The sequence below is a fragment of the Equus asinus genome, chromosome 5 (genome assembly GCF_041296235.1).
Source record: "Equus asinus isolate D_3611 breed Donkey chromosome 5, EquAss-T2T_v2, whole genome shotgun sequence".
NCBI classification, from domain to species: Eukaryota; Metazoa; Chordata; class Mammalia; order Perissodactyla; family Equidae; genus Equus; species Equus asinus.
In genome coordinates this window covers 60,104,925-60,132,638 of record NC_091794.1, presented here as the reverse complement: position 1 = coordinate 60,132,638, position 27,714 = coordinate 60,104,925, and the positions used below count along the sequence as shown (strand labels likewise).

At 45.9% G+C, this 27,714-nt stretch overlaps 1 protein-coding gene and 3 long non-coding RNA genes across 6 annotated transcripts in view; 1 reads left to right on the top strand and 3 right to left on the bottom strand.

The window, feature by feature from the left end:
- Window positions 1-27,714, top strand: part of KCNAB1 (potassium voltage-gated channel subfamily A regulatory beta subunit 1) — a 383,573-nt gene that overhangs the window by 288,579 nt on the left and 67,280 nt on the right. For all 3 annotated transcript variants that reach the window (XM_070509613.1, XM_070509614.1, XM_070509615.1), the window contains exons 3-6: window positions 16,226-16,263; window positions 20,630-20,709; window positions 22,975-23,019; window positions 26,581-26,625. In XM_070509613.1, coding sequence (XP_070365714.1) covers window positions 16,226-16,263; window positions 20,630-20,709; window positions 22,975-23,019; window positions 26,581-26,625 — 208 coding nt within the window. The remainder of the gene's footprint in view (window positions 1-16,225; window positions 16,264-20,629; window positions 20,710-22,974; window positions 23,020-26,580; window positions 26,626-27,714) is intronic.
- LOC139045272 (uncharacterized) lies at window positions 6,911-8,429 on the bottom strand. Its single transcript, XR_011503313.1, has 3 exons — window positions 8,305-8,429; window positions 7,225-7,305; window positions 6,911-7,036 (listed from the first exon to the last, which is right to left on the bottom strand). It is a non-coding gene; the product is annotated as an uncharacterized lncRNA (long non-coding RNA).
- LOC139045271 (uncharacterized) lies at window positions 10,384-18,286 on the bottom strand. The gene is made up of 3 exons (XR_011503312.1): window positions 18,157-18,286; window positions 11,117-11,179; window positions 10,384-10,517 (listed from the first exon to the last, which is right to left on the bottom strand). It is a non-coding gene; the product is annotated as an uncharacterized lncRNA (long non-coding RNA).
- Window positions 18,697-20,230, bottom strand: LOC123285940 (uncharacterized). Its single transcript, XR_006528039.2, has 3 exons — window positions 20,095-20,230; window positions 19,102-19,211; window positions 18,697-18,996 (listed from the first exon to the last, which is right to left on the bottom strand). It is a non-coding gene; the product is annotated as an uncharacterized lncRNA (long non-coding RNA).

Sequence of the window (27,714 nt, the reverse complement as noted above, 5' to 3'; positions counted from 1 at the left end):
GACTGCAAATTGGAAAGGACTAGGAACAGAGGCGAGGAGACAGGCCCCACACAACTCAAACAGCCTCAGTTTACAGAAGATTAAATGCAGCAATCAGTTAATTGCCCACAAAGTGTGAGCCCAGTTCACACCATGAGCTATGCAGAGAGCCTGTCCAGAGTACACGGGGGCTGTGAGGGGAAGGAGGCTTGACCGGGTTAGCAAAAGACAGGTAGGGAAGATACAAAAGGAAATGTTTGTAAAAGCATAAAATAAAATATCAGAGAAGAGACCTAATGTAGGTGTCAGCGTGGTAAATTACAAAGTTTCAGAATTGGGTGAAAAAAGAGGCCAGTTCTAAATATGTCCCTCAGGGAAAAGGACAAAGATAAATGGAAAATAAAGAAATGGGCAAATAAAAATCAGACAAATGTGAACAAAAAGGAAGTGAAGTGGGGGTATGAAATTAATATTAAATAAACAAAGTAGAATTCAGGCAAAGAAAAGCTGCAGTAATGAGAGGTGCTCATTGATGAAGTGAGTTCCCTGAGTAGGAGCAAGGGGATGGGGCCCAGGGGATCGGGGGAGAAGTGAGTCCTGGATAGAAGAAGGGCTCTCTGCCTTGGTGACAGGAAGAGAAGCGGGAAGGTTGGGGTGGTCTTCGTCCCCTTCACTCCCTTCGCTCCCATGCCTGTGCTGAGTACAACCCACCTGACGGAGGGAGGTGCTGTGTCCATACCAGAGTCTTCCGGCAGCTGGAAGCCCCAAGATGGGCAGGACACCAGCTGTGTCCGCTGTGGGTGGGTGGTTGACTTGGGAGCAGGAAGGGAGGGGTTACAGTTTTCGCTTTTCTGTTCTCTGTGAAGCAGGCAGCGTGATGTCTGCTGATGTTGAAGGAAGAGGACGTGGGACCTGAGGTTGGGAAAAGTAGGGCAGCTTTGAGATCCAAACAGTGGAGAAAAATGACTAGAAAGCAGCGGACTGGTGGCTCTATGTGCGGTTGCTGTAGATCGAGCACTCACAGTGTGGCTCTGTATTCTGTGACTTTCTTCAGCACGCTCAGCATCTTGGTCCTAGGTGATGAGCAGCCAGTCACATTCATCCAGATGTGGATTTTGCCAGACAGGTGCAATGAAGGAAAAGTGAGGCAATGGAGTTGAGAACAGGTCAAGAGAATCTTCTAAATGCTGAATCACATCGTCCAGCCATCCTAACCTTCCTGGTGAAGAGAGAAATTGAAGACAGAGGATAGACTGGAGGGAGGAAAAGAGTTCAAGGACAGTGTGTGGGGAAGGTCAGTGCACAAGGTCTGCAGGAGCGTGAGAGGCCTGACGCCAGACCTTTACTGTGCACATCTGGAATGTGAACGAGGCACTCCTCCACCCTCCATGGTTCTCTGTGTGCCTGCTGAGTTCTGTTTCCCATGGACCCTTTGTGGGCTTCCTTTTCCACCCCATCAGCGTTTTCTCCTGTTCCATCTCATAGGCATTGCCGGTCCGGCATACATTTTTTTAAATTGAGGTTGCAAGTTGGCAACATCCAGGGTGTGCTCAATGTATGCAATTTCTATACCAGTGTAACCTTAAGAGGGTTTGGCATTTTGTTCAGATGAACTGGTGGCAGCTGTATCACTCCTCCAGTTGACCCACTGGAGCCACATGAAGAAGACAGTGGGTTCTCAATTACCTCTGCTGAGAGAGAGGAACAGTGACACAGAAAGTTGAAAACGCGTTTGTGTTCATCTTTGGAATGAATTTTGTATTTCTGTCTGAAAATGGGTGCCAGACTCATGAAAACCTGTTAGTGGAAAATCAAGAGTTGTCTAGACCTAATAAAATATGTGGGATGATATCATGATCTGGGAGCCCATCGCTGCCTGGGCTTCAGCTAAGCTTTTAAATCTCCATATTGAGTGAATCATTCTGCATGGCACCAGAGGGAGAAATTCCACCCTGACCCCATCAAACTGAGGTGTCTCCCTTGTACCCTGCTCTGTCAGGATCGGGGCCCCTGTAATCTTGTCCTAGAAAATGAGACTGCTGATGCTCTTTTTTATTCCACTCTTTTTTATTTCCACTAAGCTATTTTTGCTACAGTCATTTACTGCCACTGGGATTTTTGCAGAAGGTTAATAGTACCAATAAAATGAAGGGCAAAGTGAGAATCTCGAAAGAACAGACTGTAACCCTTTGTTTGGTCAAGGCTGAAAACCCTGCGAGGCGTTACAGTCTCCAGTTTGGGGTCAAGGCCACCTTCAACCTTGCTTGCTGAATTGTTCTCCATCCTCTGGGCCCAGCACTTAACGTCTCTCTGCCCAGCACTGCGAGGCTTCCCATCACACTTAGAGCCTGCAGAGGGATGAGTCCGCTCCAACCATGTGCCCTCTGCTGCCTAGGCCAGTCGTCAACCCTGGCTGCCATTATAGTCACATGGGGGGCTTTGAAAAAGTGCCTGTGCCTGGACCCTTCCTCAGACCAACTAAACCAGAATCTCTGGGCTGGGCCAGAGCCTCGGCTCCAGGGGTTTCCATTAATTGGACCAGAGTTGAGGATTGCTGGCTGGGACTAGGAGCTTGGAGCGCCACTCCCTGGGCAGCTGAGGAGGTGGCCCCGGCTCCCGCCAGCTCTACCTGCTCACCAGTGCCGGGTCCCCCTGGAAGCTTGCGCACCTGAGCCACCTCGCTGCCCAGCAGCGTGCAGGAGGCACGGCCGGAGAGCGGGTGCCGACGCAGGAAGCAAGTGCCAGGTGGGGAGTTTGTTTCCCGTTTTGCTTTGGCCTCCAATTAAAATTCAGAATTGTGTGGCATTTTTGAATGTTTTAGTCTATTCGTCGCTCTCCGTGTGTCACTTCAGAATAATCCACAATAAATAATAAATCTCCCTGAGCTTTGTTACAATGGGTACATGGTTAGAATTGACTTTGGTTTTCACTGCCATCTCTCGAAAAGTCGTTTATCTTCTTGTGGAATTTCCGCTGCTTCAAATATTATCTCTTCGGAAGATAAGGAAGAAGGTAACATTTAGTGAGCACCGGCTGCGTGCTTAGTACTATAGTGGCAACTGACATGCCCTGTTGAAATTGTTAAGAGTGCAGGCTGTAGGGTCAGAGGGCGTGGGCTTGCAGCCCAGCTCAGCCACCCCCACGAATACACTCAAATGACAGAGTCACCATGAGTTTCCAATGAGATAGTGTCTACAAAGTGTGTAGCACGATGCCTGACACAAGATAAGTTCTCAAAAAAGAGTTGGCTGCATCATCCTCGTCTCATTTGATTCTCACAACAATACTGGAGTAGGTATCATCGTTCACTTTAGAGACAGGCAAAGTCTCGAAGATGAACCTATTTATCGGTGGACATACTCGATCTCAGGTGTATCTGAAAGAAAATGAAAATAGCTACCCTTCAGGATGGTTGAAAAACAAGAGAAATAATTTCGGGAAGCTTTGTCTAAGACCTGAGAGATAGTCAACTGCAAAACTGAACTCTGTTCTGTGTGTTGGAGGGACAGCGAAGAGAAAGACAGACAGATTCCCTGTCCTCGTGGAGAGCAGGCTGAGATGTCCACCGGACCTTCAGGAACCATGAGGCATTGGACATTCCAGATCTTTCAGTGGCACATTCTTCACCAGGGTTGTGTATTCTTTCCCACTTAACAGCCAGTTCTAATCCCTCGTAGTGAGTGGTCCCTACGGGTCTGAACTCATCACAAAATGATCAAAGATGGAGTCACCAGGTGGCATCTTTGCTCCCCCAGGAGTCCCTTCTGGGAACACTCCCTTGTTTCCCCAAACCAGGGCCCCTGGTGCTAGCAGAAGGAGCAAGAAGATGCTATCACTGCTTTAAGATGGCATATGCAAGTGTCATTCTATCATGACGACTCCCTGGATCCATGCCAACCTCCCAGCCATCTCTGGAATGTTCTTTCATTGTTTAAACCAGTGTAGTGGTTGGTAGATACTCAGACCACTAACTCATATAAAGGCCACAAACAGATTCATTCAGATTAACTCATTTCTAAGCAATGGATTAATGAAAAGAAGATTAGCAGACCATGAGAGAGTTTATTGAATGTAATTTATATGCTGATCATTTCTTCTCTGCTTCCTTGAATTTGTTCATTCATAAAAACCTAATAAGCCCCTCCTACGTACTAGGTTTTATATAGTCTCTGAGGATACAGAGATAATCCCAAGATAGTAGTAGTTTTGAAAATGTCTCAAGAAGACCTGTCTTCTTTGTTTGAGAACAATCCAAAATATTGTTGACATAGAAAAATAACTTTTATATTCTTTGATGCCTCTGGATAAATCTCTGGATAACTTTCCATACAGTACGTTAGGAAATTTCATTGCATTCTTGTAACATTGGGACGATGTACTTACACTGCCATCACCTCAGTGCTAAAGCTGGGCTGAGAACACCAGTGTCCACACCAGGCTTCCAGGAGCTGTTCGGGTCTTCTCCCATACCGTAACTAATTTTTCAGTATAGTGCAAAATATCATTTCAAAGGGGAATGACTCTATGTAGAGTTTGGGTTAAATGGGATCTCCTAAGGTTAAAGATGTACCAACATGGTTTTCTGATTTAGCGTTGCTCCATTTTCTTCTTTAACATGATACATTTCCATGTATAACTACTGAAAAGGAAAGGTCTCCGTCGCTTTGTTAGACATGAGAGTCAGTGCATAAAAAAGATTTCCTGCATAATTCCATGGGAGATGCAAAAATACCCCTTCTGCTTGCTACAACTATGCATTTTCCATTAGGAAAAGGATGATAGAGATTTAAGGGGAAAAAAGAGGGGCTGAAATCATTAACGTTTGGTAACCATCAGGCACAGACAAAATAAGCTAATCTTTACATGTAAATCCATAAATCTACAGGGAAACATAGGAACGGAGTTAATTTCAGTGTATATCATTTGGGAACTTTTTCAATCTTTGGCTTTCATTAATTATCCCTAATATATTTCCTCAGTTTTAATCTCTCTATACTTCAAAAACTCCTTAGTCAAAAAGTGTGTGACTTGTTTTGGATTCCTATTTGAGTTTTCATTAATGATATTTAATACTATAAACATGGTGAAGCTCATAGCCCAAGAGGGAGAATTTGAAAGGACTGACGTAAAATACTTTTTCTTTTTTTTTACAATGTATTATCCTTAGCTTGTTTTCACTAAGTTTCTTTGCCTCCCTACGAAATTCAAGTTTATTCCCTAGTGTATCCTGAGAGTCCTAAGAGCAGACACTGGTTTTTACACACAGACACAGCAGAGTCATTCAACATTGTGACCGTCTCGGGGAGAGGAGCTCACTGAACCGTCAAAGGAACGCAGCCCTGCACAAAGACGGAGATGAGACGTGAACTTTTCAGAGAGAAAAGAACGTGTGAAGGAGGTCAGGCTGACTTTCCAACTTCTCAACAGCAATGTTTTTCCAGAGAGTTCTTATTCACAGTAACTTCCGTGGAAAGGCAAAAGATAAATTCAAAAACAGAAATAAAAACATAGATTTGAGCAAGTACTATGTCCCACTCCTTGTGCTAGGAGTTCATGGGGGAAAAAAAAGACTTTCAATCCTGATAATAGATCCCATTTTAGAAGAAGATATTGAAAATATTTGAATTTGTTTTAAAAAAAGAGAAATTGCCATTTAGCGCTAGAGTCCCATAGTAGGTGTCTAATTTTATGCTAACACTGTGTTATTTCACCTTTGTTAACTATTCCATACTTTTCTTATAGGAGTTCTTTCAAAGAACAAAACGAACAGGGCACATTAGTGATGCACGCTGGTTACAAGGGCCCCGGACACTTAGTTGTAAAAAATAGTTTTGAATATGTAAATATCAGGACAGGAAAATATGGGGAATTGTGACTAAGAAACAGGACAGGATACAAACAAAATACAAACACTACCTCTTTCCACCCGTTCAGGAAGTAGGAAAAGCTGTAATTTGTTGAAACTCTGTTCGTGAATGGATTTTAAAGTGAAGTAATAAGGATTTTTAAAAGTTTTTCCTTCTGATTATAAAAGTAATAATATTTCAAAAGTGGGCAAAAAATTAAAAGACACAAAAGAAAAATTCATCTAAGAACTTGTTGGCTTTATTTTATTTTAAATTTTCATAACAGGCTCAAGGTGCTAAAGCAGTCAATTCAGGAGTCATAAGGAAACTGAAGAAGCTTAAGCCATGGATTTCAATTACTGTGTATCATTAATTCTAACATCTAAATGTGGGGAGGGGGTCATTGTTTTCTGGGGGAAGATTTAGAGCAGTGACATTTCATTCCTACGCTGTGCTCACAACCGCCCCTGTTGGGGAACGTCAACCCTCCCAGTCTGCTTTATAGCACAAAACTGCCCCTTCTAAACTTCGTCCTCATCGTTCATCCTGCTTCCATCACTGCTTCCTTGTCCTTAAACTTTATTGATCAGATTAATGGAGAAACAGATCAAAATAGTTCCAGGCGGAGTTACCCTGAAACAAATCTTCAAAGAAAATGGAGCTAGCAGCATCCCTTGGCACTTAAGTACAGAATACTTTAAATCAAAGAAAGAAGGAAAATATCAAATATTTGGACATTCTCTACAGGATCACAAAGAACCCCATGTCAATTGCAGCCGCTTAACCCTCACAACCTCAAGCCTATATATGGGAGGTTAGACAAAGATTCAGGGTCCAACTTTCCATAGGGTTTTCTGGGAGAACCAGCCAGCCCATCCCAAGCTCGCCTCACCTAACACCGAGCTCCCCTCAGCCACTGCTTTCCCACTCCTATGCCCTGCCCCGGAATTCCTTCAGCCACAAGCACGTCTCACTATGACCCAGCTCTCAGCCCTGGTTGGGATTCTTAAAGGTTTGAGAGCTTAAGGTCCCGGATGGCTCTGTGCATGAGGTCTCACGGGAAGACAAGATAAAACCTGTTCTCGGGGGGGGGGGCTGGGAGAATCTGGGGACAGGCCTGTGGCCCGGAGGAGTAGGGCCAAGTGTATGCTGTTCTTCAGACCGGGCAGTTTGGGGGCAGAAATAGGTTCAAGCTTGTCGTCAGGAAGGTTCTGCGGCAGAGGGAAGAACGTGGGAAGACTCATGAAAGCAGGATAGTTACAAGTATTTAGAGCAAACCCTAGGCCACACCATTTGGCTGGAGCAGGGCGGGTAGGGGGAAGGAGAAGGGGGAGGCATCATTCCCAGAAAGCAGCATGGGGCTGGGGGCGACCATGGCTTTGGAGACCCCACCACTCACCAGCTGCGGAAACCTGCTTCTCTACCCCTCCACGTCGCCATCTGTACAATATGGGGAATGCTTCAGATCTCGCAGAGTTCCCTGTAAATGGAATCCTACTTGCACTTCGTGTGCCTGAGGGCCCACTTTTATTCCTCATGGCCTTTACCACTTCCTTTCTAGTTTCACTGCTGTTTCAAGCTCTTTTATAAAGTGCAGGTGTGAAAGCCCTCCCAAGCCCCCCAGAGTTAAGTGGTATTATTGGTTCCTGCCAGAAAAGGTAATCAAAGCAAAAAAGAAAAGGCTAAGTTGTCATCACATTTGTTAACTCAGGCCAGATGCTCATTAGCAGTACACTGGAAGCCAAAAATGAAAGACCAGGCTGCAGCTTGGATCCAAAAATAATGGCCAGCCTCTGTGAAAACATCAACAGGTGCAGAGCAGAGCGAGGAAGAACACTTCGTCTGCACCATTTGAAAAAGACGGAGCCCTGAGCTGTGTCCCAGGCACCCAGACGTAGGTCCTCATCCAGCTTGTCTGCAGCGGCCACAGCAGCGTTGCTCAGAACATTGTTTTGCCTCCCAATCGCCTGGGGAGCTTTTTAAATATAATGATACCCGTATTCTGCCTCAGATCTGCAGAACAGACCTCAGAGTGGGCTTCCTGGGGGAGTCTAATGAATCCTGAAGCATAAGAGCCTGAGACTGTGTGTTAATGCTCACACGTAGCCGACGCTGTTAAACGCTCACCAAATTTCACTGAATCCTCCTGACAATGCTGTGAACTGGTTATTATTGTCTGCCTCCCTCCCCGTGCTAGTGAGTGGGAGAATCAGAGTTCCAACTCAGCGCGACCTGCTTTCCGCTACCTGCTTCGCCATCACACTACTGCTTCCAGCAAGAGGACAACTCTGTTCCATGCCCTTCAGTTGGTAGAAGGTGCCAAGAGCAAGAAGCCAATTCTTCACCTCTGTCACCTGTCTGCGCATCCCCGTCCCACCTTCTGAGACTCTCCCTCAGGCCAGATTTCTAGGTATCTGCTTTCTGTCTGTGTTGTTTTGATCCTGCATCAATAAAAACAGTAAGGTAACTGTGAACTCACCTGTCTTGCGGAAAGACCACACTCTCTCCACCCCATATAGGGATTCGGAGTGGGAAGTCAGTTGGGGGGACTCCGGAATAAGTCTGCCTGGATTTAAGTCCCAGCTCACCTCCACCACTTACTGGTTACTTGAACTTCAGGCAAGTCTCTCAACTTCTGGAAAATGGGGATTGTAACAGTTGAGTAAAAGGATGAGATGGGCGAGGTAGGGTGTAAAGAAAAGGAAGAGATGCTAAAATATCAGAATGGGAAGAGTCTGGAACTGTGGTCCTCAACCTTGGCCGCAATTAGAATTACCTGAGGATCTTATAAGAATTCTGATGCCGGGGTCCCATCCCCAGAGACTCTGATTGAACTGTCTGGTGAAGGCCAGGCCAGTGGAGCCATCGGAAGCTCCCCAGGAGATTCAGACTGCAGCTGGGGCCGAAACCACTCCTCCAAGACAGTGAGGAGGGAAAGGACGCCCGCTGCACAGGTTCTCCTGTTAGAGACCCTTCGTTACCAGGACTGGAATGCCCGTGTTTTTTAAATGTTTATTTACTGATTCAACAAACAATTTTTAAGTGCCTACTGTGTGCCAGGCTCCACTTCAGTGGCTAGAATTAAAAATTTACATTGAACTCGGTCCCTGCCCTCAGGACAGTTGCAGTCTGACGGGGAAGTCACATGCGAAAATAAGTTATGTCATTACCATGCAACGTGGTCTGTGCAGCAACAGCAGTTTGTTCAAAGTGGTAGGAGAGTAAACGAGATGACTGACTTCTCTCTTCAAAGTCCAACCACAGGACCATGACCAGGAAATTACAGAGATCAAGGAACTCAAGGCCCCTAATGTTGCGTATAAAGAAACCAGAAATCACGAGGTTGGGACTTTCTCAGGGTCACAGAGTTAATGACATAGAGTCCTAAAGTATTTGATTGAGGTAGCAAGCCATGCCATGACCCCCAGAGCTGTGTCTGGGAACCGTGTCCCACAGCGTCTCACTCAGAGGCTGAAGTCCTGGGTCCTGAAGAATGAGGAGGATTTGGACACAAGGACATGGGCAAGGGTTCCCTTCTCAGAAGACTCAGTCCGCAGCTCAGAAGGGGAAGTGCTCACAGGCCAGTGACCTGGCCCTCCTGTCAGGTGGTGGCCAACAGCTCAGTGCCCCCTCCTTGAACCAACGCTGCCCTGGGCTTACCCTCTGTTTCTTGCTTTCCATGAAATTTGGGGGGATGCTCACACCCCCAGCTCCACATCTCTCTAGGAGTAATTCTATTCAAGTGGGATGGTTAGATGATTAATTCTGCCCAGTTTTGTCTGAGTTCAGTGAGATTCAGGGTTTGCCTCTTTAAGCGTAAATTCTTCAGTGATGTAACAGATTTATAACTCTAAACACCTCTGGATTGAACTCATCTCCATCATTTGGTCAGCCTTGACTCCATTAACCTGCCCTTGACATGTGCTCTATTTGCAAAACTTAAAAATTGTTAAATCTGTAGTGAAATTCTCCCCTTGCTCTGACCTTGATGTTGTCCTTGAATTCTCACCTTTTCTCATACTCTCCATCCTTTAATCAGTAAATTCTACTGCCTCTCCTTCAAAACCTGTCAAAAATTCAACCACTTCTCACCATCCTCACTACACCATCTAGGACCAAACACTGTCCTGTGTCACCTGGATTATCATAGCAGCCTCCAGCCTGGGGCTCGTGCTCCAGCTTCAGCCTCAGAGGTGTGTCCTCAGCACCGCAGTAGGGACTCCTCTTCAAAGAATGTCAGACTGTACTATTTGTCCATTCATACCTCTTCTTTAGCCTCTCCAAGGTCCTTCTTAGAACTGACATGACCCCACACGACCTCAGACCTCACCCCCTCTCCTCTGGCCACACTGGCTTCCTCGTTGACCTTGAACATACCAGGCCAGCCCCCTTCCCCACATTTCCCCCACCTGGAACCCTCTTCCTCCATAAAGCTGCAGGGCAAACTCCTTCACTTTCTTTGGATCTTTGCTCAAAAGCCACTTTCTCTGTGAACCTTATCTGGCCATCCTATCTAAAATCTCAACACGCACTCCCTGATACTTCATATACCCTATTCCTGCCACGTAAAAATGACTCACGGGGCCAGCCGGGTGGCGTTGCAGTTAAGTTCACATGCTCTGCAAGGGTTTGTGGGTTCAGATCTTGGGTACAGATGTAGCATCACTTGTCGAGCCATGCTGTGTCTGCATCCTACATAAAATAGAGGAAGGTGGGCGTGGATGTTAGCTCAGTGACCATGTTCCTCAAGCAAAAAGAGGAAGATTGGCAACAGATATTAGCTCAGGGTCAGTCTTCCTCATGCACACACACAAAAAGACTCTCTTTAACACTCATCAGTAAATGCTAAGTATTACGTATTTTCTTTACTTATGAAATTAACACTCATAACTAAACACTATGTATTTTTCTTATTATTTTTGCCTTTCCCCATAAATCTGCTCCATGTGGGGAAAAATAATTGCCAGTTTTACTCAGTGTTGTCTCCTGATAATTTAAATACAATGCCTGGCACATGGTGGACTCCATCAATACTTGTTGAATGAAAGGCTGAAGAAAAGTTAACTGTGGCATAATAAATACTACAATTGCATTTATATATTCGCTTCTTCCTAGATATAAAAAATGTATTCAAACCAGGAGCAAGTCAAGCTGGAATATAGAAAGGGAAGTCACCAAAGCTATAGCCTGAAAATGATTCAGACCCAGATTGAGGGACATTCTACGAAGTGCTTGATCAGTACTCTTCAAAGTGTCAAAGTCGTGAAAGAGAGGAAAGACGGAGGACTGACCCAGATCAGAGGAGACTAAGGAGACAGGAACACTGAATGCGGTGTGGGGTCCTGCACAGAATCCTGGAACAGGAAAAAGACAGTGAAAGTCAGAAAAGCTCTGTAGTTGAGTCACTATTAATATGCTGGTGTTAATTGCCTGGTTTTGATAATGGCGCTATGGTGATGTGAGGTGTTAACGGCCAGGGAGGTAGATGACTAAACTTTATTGCATCTGAGTGCCTGAATCTCTCCAGCAAGGAGGTCATTTAAATCAGAAGCAGGAATGAACTCCTGAATGGATAACAAGAAGCAATTACCCTGTAAACTGCCAACAAGGTAACTAAGTAACCAAGACAGTGGTGTGTGTGTGTGTGTGTGTGTGTGTGTGTGTGTGTGTGTGTGTGTGTAAAGGCAGTTCTCTTTCTCTTTTTACGTTTCCCCAATCATTTTTCCAAGCCGTAGTAGGTGCATGCTGAGGGGCCCATGCAAAGGTTTTCAAAACACATATTCCTTGGTGCATGAAGGAGGTTTGTCAGAAGATACAATGACAGTTCAAAGTTCTCTGTACTCTCCCTCTACTTTTAAAAGGTTAGCAATAGCAAGTGTCAGTTTAGTAAAATTATATTCTAAGTAACATCCTACTAATTTGAGATTTCACAGTGAAATAGTCATATGCCATCCTGGGTCTCAAGAAGTCTGGTTCTCATTAGAGGCAGAAAAATGACCATGAAAACTGTCACAGAGGGTTTTTGAGAACCATATTAACTAATAAACCACCCTAGATCTTGTGAAGTTGGGTAGTAGAGAATAAAATCATGCAAGCCGAGTTCGCCTATCTGGAAGGCTGCCCTGGATCCCTCTCCATCGGGAGAGAACATGTCCTACTTGTAAGTGGCAACTATTCCTCAGGGTTGGCTGGTGGACCCTCCCTACACACTGCCACCCTGTCCCTCTGGAGGCCTTGCAGCCAAAGAGAAGGACTTCCCCCAGCCCTTCTCCAGGAGGGGCCACAGCTGGGTGGGTACCCGGGACGGGGAGAAACACACCAATCACCTCAGGACTAGAAGAACTGAAGACTTGATGAGCATTACTCATGTTTCTATAAACTGAAATAGACATGATTGTTGGGTGGGAAATTATCCCAGTATTTTGTAAATTAATGTCAGTCAAAAAGGCCATTCAGTTCAATTTACCAAACAATCATCGACCATCTACTAAGGACTCACTTCTATTCCAGGTTGTGGAGATAAGCAGAAGAGTGAAATGAAACCCTCAGACAGCTTACTCCCTCATAAAACATATAAAGGTTGTAAGCAAACAACTATAGAACAAATGAGTAGCACGAGTCTAAAGGGCCAGGGAGGTAGCCCACCTGAGCAAAGACCCAGAAATGGGGCCAAACTCTTTATTTTTCCTAAGTTATAACTTAATGCAAATATATATGACAGTGTAAATATATATGATATATGTTTAATATATATTTTTCCTAACTTATAACTTAATGTAAACATTATAACTTAATGTAAATATATATGATATCTGTATTCTATTTTATATTAAAAGTTTTAAACTAACTGAAAAAGAAAACATTTAATTATCACTTTTTTTTTCATAATTCATTACTGCTTTGATCTGGAATCAGAAACCTGAGATCTTTTCTTCTGCAACAGACTGAACTCAGGCCCTATACTTTTTCACTGTGATGTGTGGTCTGCAGTCTTAAATACTTCATATATACTGGGGCTGGCAGGTAGTTTTCCTCAGATTCGTTTTAGAATAAAGCTGCTCCTAAACATAAGCTCTTCCCAACGTGGATACACTCGTCATAAATGGTTCTCATAAGTAGGGCAATTTCCTCCAAGATGCGTGAACAATCCAGCTTTCAATGTTGTCACATTTACTCTTCAATACCATTTTGTACTACAGTTTGATAACTTCAAATCATAGCCCTTCATTTGTACTAGCAAAAGTTAATTAAGAAAGATAAGCTAAATAATGCTAGTTTATTTTCATAAAGTTTGACAACCAGCATTCAATGGCCCAGTCTTGAAGAATGAATTTCAGGGTATCATTTTTACTTCTGGAAACTGACTGCAATGTGGGAAAGTGGACCAAACTATTCTTTAGCAAATGAATTTCCCAAAGACTCTATTTTGTCAGGACTGAGAAGAGCAAATGGGACATTTGTTTCAATACTTGCGCATGCCCCTACAGAGAAATATTCAAGGTGTAATGACTTGTAATGTCAACAAGAAGCTTAGACCTTCAAGCCAATCTTAGCTGCTGAGTGGAGATAGGACTATTTCCTTTGATGACATGAACAGTTACAAAAATCTCTTCGGTATCTCAGCACAAGTGAGCCTGCAAATTCGTCAAGCAAACATTGACCTGATTTTGCTCCAGGATATAGAAGAATAGCCGACTCATGGTATTAATTACTGAATCTATGGCTTGTCTCGTTTTAGCTCTTTAGCCCAGAGAAATTCCTGGCCAATGAGGAAATTCATGGATTTACGTAAAGTGCCCCTACAAAATACTGCCACCTCACATCTTTGGCTTGACATGTCCAATGTCGGCCCCACCCCAGGAGAACCCTGGAACAATGCGGTCTCCATCTGGTGGTCTGAGGCCTTTCTCATCACAAAATAAGCCATTTCCCGACGCTTTGCCTTGCGAGGACTTCTTGTTCAGAAGTTCTCTGACCTCTCCAAAATTCTCAAAACATCACAAATAAATAGAGCTCACAGTGTGTTATTATTTATATCTGCATTCTCATTTGCTGCGATAGAAATACCACCAATAATTTAACTTATCCTGGAAGTTCTCAACCATATTTTTAACAGGCTGGGCTACAGTGTTTCTGGTTATAACATCTGCAAATGCTTGTTTATGCTCTGGACACGTAATTTCTGCTGCTTTCAAAAGAGACTCTGATAAAAGTGTCGTCTGTAAAAAGGTTTTGATGCCCAGGCAATTTTTCCACTTAATAGAGAACAGCATTTCACGGCACACCATTTATTTTATTCTCATTCACAGCCAAACGCTGACATTCTTCAGTCCATTAGGTTTCTCAATGCCCATGTTTTCCGTACGCCAGTCATGGCTGGTTTTATTACGGTGCTTTAAATTGTAGTTTTTCTGTGCAAACATTCTTTGTTTGGATATTCGTCACATCCACCAAAAAGAAGTGCACTCCTATTTTCTTCTTGAAATATTCAGCTCTATTTTCTTAGGAGATGCACAAGTTCCCTTTTCTCTTAATTTTGCAATAAGAAAAATAGCAGTAAACATGTGGTAGTAAATAACTGCAATTTGATGTCAGTGTTGGGCATGCAAAGGAGGGTGTGCAGCCTCTGACTGAGCCTGGGGCCTGGCCCTTCCACAGAGGGCACTGCCCTCGGATTCAGGGGACGTCTGCCATGTGGGGACCCCGGGCCTCTGCTGTTAAGAGAAGCTGGAAAGCAGACATTTTTAAGAAAAATCTCCTAATTACTTAAATGTTGGCAACATTTTAAATTTATTAAAATACCAAGTCGGTCAACATTGTTGTAGCCGGGCAAAGCTGAGTGTAACCTGCAGGCTGCCATTTCCAACCTCTGGGGACGTAGACTGTAACAGTAAAATAGTTTATATCCTACCTTTGTTCTAGTCCCTGAGGACTAAGAAAAGCTGCAATTACATGAACATGCGTCTATGGAGTATGAAGTCCAAGCGCCATAATTAATTTGGAAATTTACTAATGAGAAGTGAGAAGCTGTGGAAAAGGTACCGTTCTTGAAGCTAGGCACGTGTGGGAATCTGGGCATCCCACCGATTAGGTTGGTTGATTTTAGATTCCTCATCTAGAAAGAGTGATAATAAAATTGCATTGTAAGTTTGTCAAAATGATTAAAGTACACGAATTTCTCAGCCTACTGTCGGCATATGGAGGGTGTTCCATAAACAGTAGCTATGATGATTATTGTGAAATGCAGAACGTAAGTTTCCAACAGCATTTCTTTGGTGCCCCCACGACATCACTTGTGCCCTGGCTGCCCTCATGTCTGCCACCCTCACCTCCATCCCGCCCGTCGCTCGCAGGCCCCCCAGCAGCCCCTCCACACCCTCTGGGGTTTTCTGCCTGTGAGCACCCACGCTCTTACCTACAGCTGGAAGGCCTGTCCTTTCCTGCTTTATTCAGTTACCTCTTTTGCAACACAACCAAAGTGTCACCTCTTCTAGGAACACTTTCCAGAGCACCACCTCCCTCCAGCTCAGGTGGCGCACTTGCTCCCTGACACCTTGGATTTGCCTCAGTCCAGCATTTGTCAAGTAGTGTTGTGAACTGTGAGCTCCTGGGAGAGGGGCACTGGGTTAGTCACCTCACGGTCCCCAGCACCTGGGTTCAATGCCCTTGCCTGGCATGTATTTTGAGGTCAAAAAAAATGGATCAAGGAGGGAATGAATGGAGGAGGTGACAGTAGCCTGAGTGGCAGAGCCCGCTCAGCATCTGCTTCCGCCTCGCTTGACAAGTGCACATCTGGCTGCTGACTGTGCCTCTCTCCCCTGCCTCCCAATCCTCACTCAGGAGACAGCCTCCCCCGCCCCCCACCCCAAAACCATTCTAGAGAAGCAGGTCATGACAGAGAAGGTGCTTAAATGTCACCTCCCGGAGCCCAAAAGTATGACTGGAAGGTAATAGGGAATATAAAATAGAGTCCCTCGTAGGAGGTAAAGAAGGGAGGAACCATCACCCAAGGCCTTATCTTCACTTTCAGAACTGGCAGCTTCTTAGCTAAGTGCTAGCAAGAGTGAGCCTGTAGCCAAAGTGGGCCCGGCAGCTCCGCCTTCTGCACCCGCATTCACAGGCCTGGGCCAGAGGAGAAAGCGCTTTGCGGGCCAGGGCTGCCGTGGCTTGCTGGGGCCTGTGAGGGAAGAAGAGGTATCCTGTCCTCCAGAGGTGTGGAGCCCTGCTGGGGTGCTTAGCGAGAGGAGGGGACAGGCCCAACCGCAGCCCTCTGGTGCCCCTCAGCCAGTCCCTTTGTGAACTTCCACTGAAGGAGCCGCGATGTGAGAGCGTTTCCTCTCACGACGCACAATGTTAGAAAAATGATCATAAGTAATATGCAAATGTTTATTCTTTTCTAGGAACATGGGTGACATTTGGAGGTCAAATTTCAGATGAGGTAAGTAACTTTTGGCCTCCATTCTGCTGATCAAAGAAAGTGCAGCGAGAGCTGGCCGGTAGAAGGGCTCTTCCCGGGAGCCTGGCCTTCTACAGGGACGATGTTTCAATCACAGGAAATAGTTAAGACTGACTCAAAGATTATTTTCAATTTCATCTTGCATCCCGTCCTTTCCACATTTAGGCTATTAATAGCCCTGAGGCTGTCTGTCTATTACATGCGCAGGCTCAGTAGCTAGAGAGCAAACCAGTTTGGAAGTAACATTCAGCCGCGTTGTGGAAGATCTCATGGCTGTTACAGCTGCGTGTGTTTCAGCTCCACCTAGGGTGCCCAGCTGCTCCCAGTTCACACGGACTTTTCCGTTTTAGCCTGGATCCCTCAGTCCTGGGCAAACCAGGACAGTCGTCACCCTGGCTTGGGCAAGTTAAGCCACCCTGTCTGAGCCTCAGATTCCCCTTGTGTAAATGGGATGATAATGTCGACTCTGAAGTCTGTTGAAAGGGTTAACCGTGTTCACGTGTTAGACATTTATGCGGCCCTCCGACTAGCAGGTAGCAGACAGTCAATGAATCGTAACTAGAATCATTATATTTACCACAAAATTCCTTTAAATCTTTGTTTATACATTCAAAACTGCTCACCAAAGTGGGGTTCTTACCATTGCCTTTAAGGAATACCTTCAGGGCACAGTGAACTATGGAGGCAGCGGCGGCGCTACCCTCTGAGGGCCACACCCTGGAGTCCCTGAGCCCCTCTTGCCTGCCTGCGCACCACTGAGCAGTCAGGGAGCGTGTCTCTGAGTGCGTCCGCTCAATGGGATCCAACTCGCTCTGCCACTGACTGACCAGGTTACCAACCTTGACGTTTACTGACAGGTGGCACCTCAGTGGAATGTCATGAGAGCCCTGCTGAGCAGGATCACCATTAAGATGAATGAACTGGTCCTGTGAAGCACTCAGCCCAGCACCGGCCCAGAGCAAGCCCTTTGTAAGGAGAGTTCTCACTTTCATCCCTAAGGAGAAGCTTGAGGGAACAGAGGGTCTTTTCCACAGCCCCTAGGTCCCCAGAGGAGTCTGGTCTGCACGTTCGCATCTGTGTGAACGCCTGCTCCCAGTGTTGGGCCTAGGTCCCTGCAGAGAGCTTACCGCATGGGGCATTCCTTGGGAAGGGGACTCTGGATAGAGAGCAGCAAGCAGAACAGTTATTAGGAAGTTGGGCCATGATGCAGTTTCACAACGACCTCGGCTGACCCAAGGTGGGGCTCCGAACCTGAGACGGCCCTGCAGAGTTGTCCTGAGCTGGGGCAAGGGGACTGAGCATTTGTATCCCTTGTCTGACCAGTTGTTAGACAGAGGCTGCCCTGGGAGCCAGGTCTGACCTTGGGGTTTAGCCAAGTGCCATCTGATAGCAACATTCCTAGCAGCTGAGGAATAAGCCCTTCGGTTCTAAAGTCAGAGCTAGGTGGCCATCACAGGCTCCACTACAGGGCCCCCTGACTGGCACCAGGAAGGGCGAGTGGAGGAGACGCAGAGGCAAGCACACAGATGTCGAGGCATCGCATGACTTCAATCAGATACAAACCAGTGACAAGCAGGGAGCGAGATCTAAAGTCAATAATCCATCGTACCCAGCACGGGCATCGCCTTCTGCCGCCTCATATGCTGCTTGGAGGGGGAAAAGATAAAAATATCCTCCCTTTTGGAGCAGAGGGGCCAGCTGTAAGCCCATCACTTCCCCCTTCATCTTTGCTCCCCCTTTCACAGTGTCTGCTCTCTGCTGCAAGGAGCCCAGCCTGCCCAGGCCAGAAGCCGGCCTCTGAAACGAATCGTTTCAAAATTATGATTCTAAAAACTGCACAATAAAGCAGTTGTGAAGGGAGGCAGAAGCTCTCACCTCAGACGCAGACCAGACAGATAGCTATTGTCCTTCCAGAGGGCAGCTGTGGCTTCCTCAGGGCCCTGCAGAGAGACCGCCAGCAAGGAGAAGGAAGGGAGGAGCCGCCAGACCACCGTCACGCCGTGGTTCACGTGCTCCGGCTCAGCAATTTCCATGTGGCAAAAATCCGGGCCAATAGCAACAAATTCACCTCCCCAGATCTCCCCACTTTCTCTCTGGCTTCAGATGAGCTCAGCACAAAGCAGGTACAAATATGGGATGCTGGGATGACTGCACCGTAACATGCTGAGTGACTCAGTCATCCGTGCGGCCTCAGGCGGCCGTGATGTCCCCATGACTGGCAGAGTTCCACCAGGGACTGAATAGTCACTTAGCAGGAATAGTACCAAGGGGATTCAAACACGAAACCAGCAACTCTGTGAGGCACCTCCCAAAGATGACTTGGCCTCCTCATATCAAGAAGGATATTACTCAGCGGAATCGTGATATTTTACAATAGTGATACAAGAGAATGTTAACACCTTGCAGCACTGAATTTTCAGAATTTTATTTACATTTTCTCATCTGTAAGGTAATTAGAGTTCCTTCAACTGTAGGTAACAATAAACCCAACTCCAAATGGTTTAATCAACAAGGGAAAAAATTACTTTCACTTTCAAACTACAAGTGCAGGGTAGAGCAAGCTTCAGGGTTGACCCCATCGGTGGCCTCCAGCCCATTTTCTAGGGATTCCCTTGGCCCTGTGTTCCTTTGTCGACTTCATCCTCAGGTAGTAACATAGCGGCAGGAATTCTAGATCTCAATTAGAATAATAACTCCAGGAAACTTCCAGAAACTCTGCAAGAAGAACAAGGAAAAATGTTCCCAGAAGCCTTCAGCAAATGTCTCCTCGCATCTCATTGGCCCGAATTTGTCACATGAAACCTTCCCTGAACCACTTACCCTGAGGCCATCAGGCCCCCAGTGGAGGGAGGTGAGGTCGGCTTCCCCTGAGGCCTATGGGCTCAGTGAAGGACCTGAACAGAACCATCCTCATTCTGCACGTGAAGAAACTGAAATCAGAGAGAGCAAAGGATTTGCCCAAGTTTACGTATTTAGTAGGCAGTCACTCAAGGCCAGAAGCTAGTCTTCTGGCTTAGTTCAGTGATTCCTTTTCATCGTTCCACATTCTGGTCTTCAAATCCTGTGGTCGGGAAACATCTCAGCAGTCATCTAGTCCCACTCTCCATCCAGGATACTCCGTTTCATCTTCAAATTTCTCTCTAGATAAGATTTATTCTGCACATTTCTCAATAATCATCTCCTAGTATGTCGTGTGACATAACACAAGGACAGTATACAATACAAGCACAATAATTTCTAAAATATTGGACACTCATAATGTGAAAAACTATACTTGTCTTAACTTTTCATTTCTACTTAGGAGAAATTTCTTAATGGTAGCAAATTAAAAGCAATAATAGCATTTTTGCCGCTATTATCCTAAAGGATTTGCATATACTCCATTTTGCTAGCCTAAAGATTTTCTTGGCACGCCCATTTTAAAAACAGCAGGAAAATAGTTTATCCTGAAAATGCCAGTGAAGCAACCTTAGCCCACAATCAAAACTATAATGGAAAAATCAATTTTAATTATTTGTGAGGTATGTAATTTTTCGATTGACTATTAAGTCCATCAGCCAAATGAAAAACTGTCCCCACTCCACTGTTGTTTATGGCTCTCCCTCTATAGCTGTCCCTCAGGCTGTTTATAGCTGCACCCCACCCCTGCCCCGTACTGTTCTGTCACGCTTTCAGAAGCACAAAGGAAAGAACAAGGCGCCTAGAGATCCATTTGCAGGCTGATGAGGAGGAGCTGGGTCCCTGGTGAGCCAGTGCCTCCCTCCGTCCTCCATGTCCTGTCAGCTCTGCTGGCCGGTTGCTCTGCAGTGGTACCTGGGGTTTTGCTGAGCTGTGGGTGGCAGGAGTCTTGCAACAGTCACAGCTCTGTCTAACCTTTGGTTCATCAGCACAGTCTGCTAAGCCTCCAGGGAAAGGGCACAAGCTTGTAGGTCAGGAGTTGCCCAGCTGCCAAAACCTATTGGCCTGGAGAAAGGAGAAAGAAGAGGGATGAAGTCACCACTGATGCAAATGACCTCTTTGTCAGCGAGATTACGAGGCCACAAAGAATGTTGTCAATCCGGTCTTCCAAGCAGAGTGAGAAACACAAATCTCTCCACCTCATTGACCCCTGATGGCCGGTTTGTCCCAGTGTGCAGTCCCTCATCCAGTCACGTCTGAGGGAAAGGATACTCTAAGCCTGTGTGTGCTGGTTGAACCTTCTTTTTTTTCTTTCTTTAATACATCTGAGAAAAGCAAGGAGTGGTCAGTGAGATTTCAGAGTTCTCAAAGCCCGCCTGAGGATTCAAAATCGCTTCCCGGGTTTGGAAAGCACTTGACTTTTCTGACTGACCTTCCCGTCCTCTTGCAGGTTGCTGAACGGCTGATGACAATCGCCTACGAAAGTGGGGTTAATCTCTTTGATACTGCCGAGGTCTATGCTGCTGGCAAGTAAGTCACTACCCGTTTGTGTCCCTCAAGTGGCATTTCTGGAATTTCTGGAACCAAGAGACCCTGCCCAGACCACTGCTGACATGTTGGCCAGAAGGATCTGCCCTTCCCACATATGTTGGTGGCACTACTTTTGTCCCTCCCTGTGTCACGATCACCAGATTTGGGGATATTGACTGTCTCCGGCCCCCTCTGCCCACCCAAACCTTCCCATCTCTGGTCCCAGTATGGAGAATGGACTGGAAGCAATCGCCATGGTGTGCCTGAGAGGCAGAGGTGGCTGGGACAGAGTGGTGGCAGTGGAGATCGATAAATGTTAGTTGAATATATGAGTGAGCAAATCAATGAGCAGATTCCAGGGTGGTCCTTCAAAAACTAATGTCATTATTTCATAACCACATCTCATAGTTCCTCAGCCCCCCCAGAGAAACTGGGACATCCTCTCTGCCGGGAGGCAGGAACTGCTCTTCCTGTGTGCAGGCCTTCCCTCCACCTAGCATTAGGGCTAGAGCAGAGATTAAAGTAGGTGTCCCCAAAGATGCCAAGAAACCCAACATCTTTCATAAGAGGGCATTTCAGACCCCAATCTGAGGACAGAGGGGGCTGCAAAGAGGCCTCACTTCTTTTGCTGGAGAAGTCGCATCTGGCTACAACCTTCTTAAGGTCCTGAGAGCAGGTCTGGGGCACTAAAACAGGGCTCCCTGCTAACTCAGAACACAGGGGTCATGTGCCCTCGGGGCCAGGACTCCAGGTCCATGCCTCTAGGTCATGGCACAACAAGCACATTTTAGAACAGAGCTGGAGCACCTCAGCCCCCTACTGTGAACATGAACGCAGCTCCCAGAACTGGAAGAAAATAATAGCTGGACAGCTGCTTGAGCCACTCAGCAATTTTCTAAGACGACTGTGGAGCTTAAGCACCTACAGGCCTAATTCACTTCCTTCTGTGAGAATTACAGTCAGACTGCTGGACTTGCTGAATCAGCTCATCACTGCCTGGTCCAAGTGCATCCTTGCATGCGTTTCCTCCTTTTCAAGGGCAGGTCTGTCTTAAGGACCATCAATGAGATTCAGAGCCCACATCCCCGATGTTTTCTGTTGAGTCCAGGGAGAGAAAATACAATGGATAAGGCCTTGCTCTTTTCCCTATCCTACCCTTTCTCCATGTTTTCTCCTCTTGTTGAGTTTTGCTTAGCAGCAAATGGGGCTAAGGTTGAAAAAGGGAGGAGGGATGAACAAGTCTGTTGGAGTCCTGTTTGTATTCCTATTGTGAAGGATAATCAGTCCTGGTTAATTATTGATTGACTATCAGTGTGTAACTGACATAGGTTTCCACTGCGAAATGCAAGGTTGCGAAAGGCAGCTGTCAAGGAGACAGATGCAGCGGGGGGACACTGGGGCAACATTCAGTGCCTGTCTGCTCGGGGCATGCTCTGGAGCCAAACTGCATCATGATCCATTGCCAGGCTGTACACTCCAGCAAAGACTTCACTTTCAGTGAAGACAAATAGCGATTCGCGATGAATCCATAGGATCCTATTGGACAGAGTGCTAATTCCACTGACGTCCCCACTCACAAGCCTCTGAGAGCCCAGCTGCTGTTCACAACGTTGGTCTGACTGGGAGGGATTTAGAAGAAAGTTTAAGTCTCCTGAAGCTTGGTCCCAGCTCGGGTAGGTGTGGCCAGAGAGGACAGTTGGGCCATCTTTGGTATACCTCTCCGCAACCCAGCCTTTCTGCATCTCCCAGGACATTCTCTACGTGGCCACTGCGTCTGCAGTCCTGGCCTTTGGGGCATCTAAACCCACACATAGGTGCTTTTATCCTGCAAGATCCCCAGTGAGTTAATGTATTCTGTCTAAACAGAGTGAGGTCTCATTTTCCTCCCTGGTTACAATTGGAGACCACAATAATTAGAAGGAAAATCTTGACTCCCATTGGACACCACCGAGCAGGATATTTATGTATGGGATCAGTGGTTCAAAAACACCAAACTGCCAAATGACTCCACTGTTTTTAGTATCAGGACCGCAGGTGCTCTCCTGCCAGCATGTCAGGATTTGGCAGGTGCTTCTGGAATGCTCCGGGAGCAGGATTTCTGCAGGCACAAGCAGAAACAGCGGACACTGTGCCACGAGCCGCGAGCGGCTTCTATTTGGGGACATGTAGGCACTGAGAGCTCAAGCAAGGAGTGGATCTGGGGTCAGGGTTGACTCTTGCGTTTCCAGGACACAGTATCCTAAGACACTGTCTGTTTCCCTCCAGGGCTGAAGTGATTCTGGGGAGCATCATCAAGAAGAAAGGCTGGAGGTAATGCTTTCACCATAATCATCTACTTGCCTTTAAAAAGACTTATTATTTTGTACCAGAGAAGGGAAAATAAAACTGCATGACAACTGACCAATGGGCTGTCAAAAAAAATCAACTCTTGTAAAGAAATGATTGACAGTGCTTTGAAAATACATGCCAGCGAGTTCACTACCTGCCCTTCAAAAAGTATTGACTAGTCATTGATCACAATGAATTACCATAAGATTGAGCGGAGGAGGAGTGTTCATCAGACATTCATGCTAAGGGGCATTTTCACTGTTTCTGGCTGCCGTTTATGGTGATTAGGTGAAGGAAGCCAGCCGACAGGAAGCTGATTACCTATACACACGAATTTATGCTCATTGTTCATTTTCTTGACAACTCTGGATGCAAAGAAATGATGAAGCAAGAAGCCCCTGTGATAAATAGCCCCAAGCTTGCTTATCTGAACACACTTAGCCAGTGTCTCTCCTGTGTGCCAGGAGCCCTAGTGTCTGGGCCCTCAGGAAAGTGCTTTATCTGCTCTCTGTGAGGGGTCACGTGCCACCCCTTCACCGTCGTGGCCAGAGTCCGTAGTAACAAGGGATGCTGTAACATCGAGGCATGGGCAGGCGACCCCCTCCGTTTTGCTATGCATGTCAGTGCCAGCAGCCACTTCCTCTCCAGCATGAGTACAGAATCAGGCAACGCCCAGCAAAGAGCACTGGGCACGTTTGGGGTCCTCTTCTGCTCTGGTGTAATATTTGCTGGTGGCCAAATAAATAACAGTTCTATAGTATTATCGGAAATGGAAACTCCGAAATTTATGGAGATATAAACAAAGTTTGGTGACCTAATCTCTCCCTCTCCCTTCTCCTCCCCCCCCCCCCTCCAGGAACTGTAAAGATGTTAAGTGAAAATTGTATTCAACCTTTAAATATGGAAAAATATTCATGTTCCCACCCAGTCCTCCACCTTGCCTGAATTACTGTTCCACTCAGAATGTTGGACCATCCATCAGAACCCAGAGAGGGACCGTGTCACCTTCCTGGGGCTGCTGTAACAAAGTGCCACAAACTGGGGAGCTCAAAACAACAGAAATTTATTCTCTCATAGGGGAGGCCAAAAACACAAAATCAAGGTTGGGCGGGGCCGGACTTTTTTAGAAATGCTGGTGGCATCCTCCCTTGCCTCTTCCTAGCTTCTCTGGGTGCTGGCAATCTTCGGCTTCCTTGGCTTGCAGCTGCAGCCCTTCCACCCGGCCTCCTCCCCGTGTGTCTGTGTGTCTGTGTGTCTTCTTATAAGGACACCAGTCATACTGGATTAAGGGCCCACGCCACTCCAGTACAACCTCATCTTCATGTAACTAAGCACACCTGCAGGGACCCTATTGCCAAAGAGGCTCCCATTCTGAGCTGCTGGGGGTTGGGACTTTAACAGAGCTTTTGGGGGAAGCCAATTCAGCCTGTGACAGAAACCTTGCGTGTGAGTCCGCTCGTAGTCCAGTGAAATGTGTGGCGAGGTGTAGGCCGGCCGCGTAGCCCTGAGGAAGGAGGGGAGCGTCAGTGCAGTAGCTCTCTCCCCTCGACACCCGGAGAACGTTGCACCGTCTCTCTCCACAGCTTGCAAAGCCTGCTGTATACCTGCGATACAGCAGATCACGTGCATCTGTCACAAACTGCCTTTCAGTCCTGCAAATAAAAAACGCTATCACCATGCTACAGAATATCGATATCAGTTCACACTGCCCCCACAAGACTGGTGAAAAGATGAACCATATCCTCATAGCATGGCATCTGTAAAAGTGGTTTCACCTAACCTACTTGGCTTCTGGTCCCAGTGCCACCACCTCCTAGCTGTGCTTTCCAGGGCGAGCTACTTCACTTCTCTGAGTCTTGATGTTCCCACCTGTGAAATGGACCGCGTAACTGTTCATGAAGCTTCACGCTGATAAATTGAGACAGGTGTGCAAAAGCCTTTTGATGGCTGTGCTGTATCAATGCAGAATACTCATGCTGTCATTCTCCTCCCACTCAGAAGAGTTGCACTAAATGCCTCCGGGGGGTCAGCGATCATTTGCCAGGTTGCTGTGTACTCTTGGCTGTCTGAATATAAATATGGGTGTTAGTCTGCACACCCATATAAGCCAAACATTTTACAGAAAACCTAACTTTGGAAAAATAAGTCTATGGTGGCATTTGGATAGAATGTGCAGCTTTGGCAGGCCCAAGTGCTCTGCATAATCGAGGGCACTGCATTCATTTTTTATAATATTCCATCCAGCCCTTTGTTGAAGCTCTTAAAATGTTTGCTGAAGGCAATCTGGCTCCCCTGTGGCAGGTTGCTGTTATACCAGGCATCATGAGGTGATGGATTAACCTGGAAGGGCATCGGCCCTTCTGGGGTGTGTCATCTCCAGATGCATATATCTGTAGGCCTCCCATCACCGGGATTCAAATTACTTTTCAAGAAATTAACTTAAGTGGGATAGGGCCGCTGACATTTTCTACAAGTTTTTCTTGTTGCAGCCAAGTTGTCAGAATTGTCACTGTCATTCCCCATTGGTCATCATTAATCATGCTAAGCTTTTATACCCGAGGGCCCCCGAGGCATTGACTCTACAGCTGATGGATATATAAATGCCTTATTTCAAATACTCTCAAAGTTTGGTCTTAACCTTCGAATCTCAAATGATTTTTTTTCTAGACCAGCTCAATTGAATTACACACCTAGAGAAACTAAATTACACTGAGATCTGCCTCCCAATTTTAAATTTTACGACTATAGTTCTCAAGACATATTTCTTACCCCACAATTATAATGGTACAATTGCATTTCCTGCCCTTAGGTGTGGTTGTGAGAAGGTAATAAATTTCCTGACAAGATTTCCACATTTCATTCCCTTAGGATTAAAGTGATAAAACCTTGAGTTAAATATTTTTGGAGTGTTTTCCTAAAGTAACATTTCCATTTAATGCAGTCAAGGAAATTTTGTTTCTACTTTGACTACTGTAATTGACTTCATCATTCATATTTCCATGTAGTCAGTTCCTGCCTGTGAGTGTGATGGTTGGAAAGGGTGATAACTCAGAGTGCTAGGGCCGTGGTCCTTGGCAGAGGGTGGGCTTACCCCCAGGAAAGTTCACCCTCAATCAAGCTTGTGTCGGATGCTAGGTAAGAGTGAGTTGATGGCTGTTAATTTGAGCCACTAAAGCAATCCATGCTTTGAGTCCTCTCACTTGCGCCTCTCGTTTACCATTTCTGACCCTCCATGCCTACCATCACCTTTGTTCTGCCACCCCCCAGTCAGGGGGGCAAAGCCCTCCTCCTCCGCCAGCCCTCCAGGTCAACACTTCCCTTCAACCTTCTTCTGGGCTCTGACTGCAAGTCCCCACTCACCGGCTGCCCTTTGTCCTTACGTTTCGGTGAGATGAATTCACAAATTTATCTCTTTACTGATGTTTTTAAATGTAAGGTACAATATATTCCTTCTGGTGCTATAATAATAATAGTATAACTTAGTGCAATAACCGGCAATTTATTTAATATTTCTCTGTGTGTGTTTGTGTGTTTAACATACAGGAGGTCCAGCCTGGTCATAACCACCAAACTCTACTGGGGTGGAAAGTAAGTTAAATACCTTTCATCTTCCCTACTTGACAGGAAACAGTCGTTCCGTACTTTTATCCTTTTAGGCAACTGTTTTACATCCAAAGTACTACAATTAATTGGTTTGGAGAGAAATTACTTTTTCTCACTTGAAGGAAATAGCAATTAGCGTAGGATTCCATTTTAGCAAGATGCCCCCAAAGAAATTTAGTGCAGAGCATGTGGTCACTTGTTACTAAGTGATTCTCGGAGATTTCCAAATGTCAACCTCATACTTAGAACACTTTCAAAATAGAGTTCAAATTTCAGGAAAAGAAAATAAGCACATAGCATCACAAAAGAAAAGCTACTCAAATCTGCCAAAACTCAGCAGCTTCTACGGAACGCGAAGATAAAAATATCCTGCCTGGCCCCACCTGTAAGTCTGATCATTTCTGCAGAGGGCTCTGGGCGTGCTGATCAAAGGACCGTCTCACCGGAGAATAACAGGAAGTGCCTGTGCCCCTCGCTGTCAGGCCAGTGAAAGAGAAGTCCTCGCTCTGTTGTGGGTGCAGAACAAATTCCACAGAATGCATTGGCTTCTGCTGGCCTACCGGTGTTTGACCCGGTACTCACATTATTCAGCAGGACTTGGAAGTCTCGCCTTTTTGACAAACATGTAAGAAAACAGAAAGCTATTCCATATACTTTTTCATGGAAATCTCAAAATTTCCATAGAATCTAAACAAAAAGCTAAAACAAACAAACAAAACCTTATTTACCTCCTATAATCGATAGGGAATCATTAAAAACAAAACTGTAGGCAGAGGCTGATTCTTTAGGAATCTTCTAGTCAAAATGTGTATGTGTAAACACACACACACACTCATATTTTATTGCTGTTTTTCGTGACTATGAAGGCAGAAAGATGGAATTTAGATTTTTCTTCCTCTTGCAGTCTATATAAAAATCAAGCGGCACGGCACCTATGAGCGATGTCGATTGCATTGTCTGTGCTCTGATCGCGGTGCCGTTGCTTGGTGCTTTTGCAATGGTACTTAAAACCTTACCTAGAATTTAAAAATAAACAGGAAATAAGAGAATCTGCAAGAACCAGTACGTAGTAGA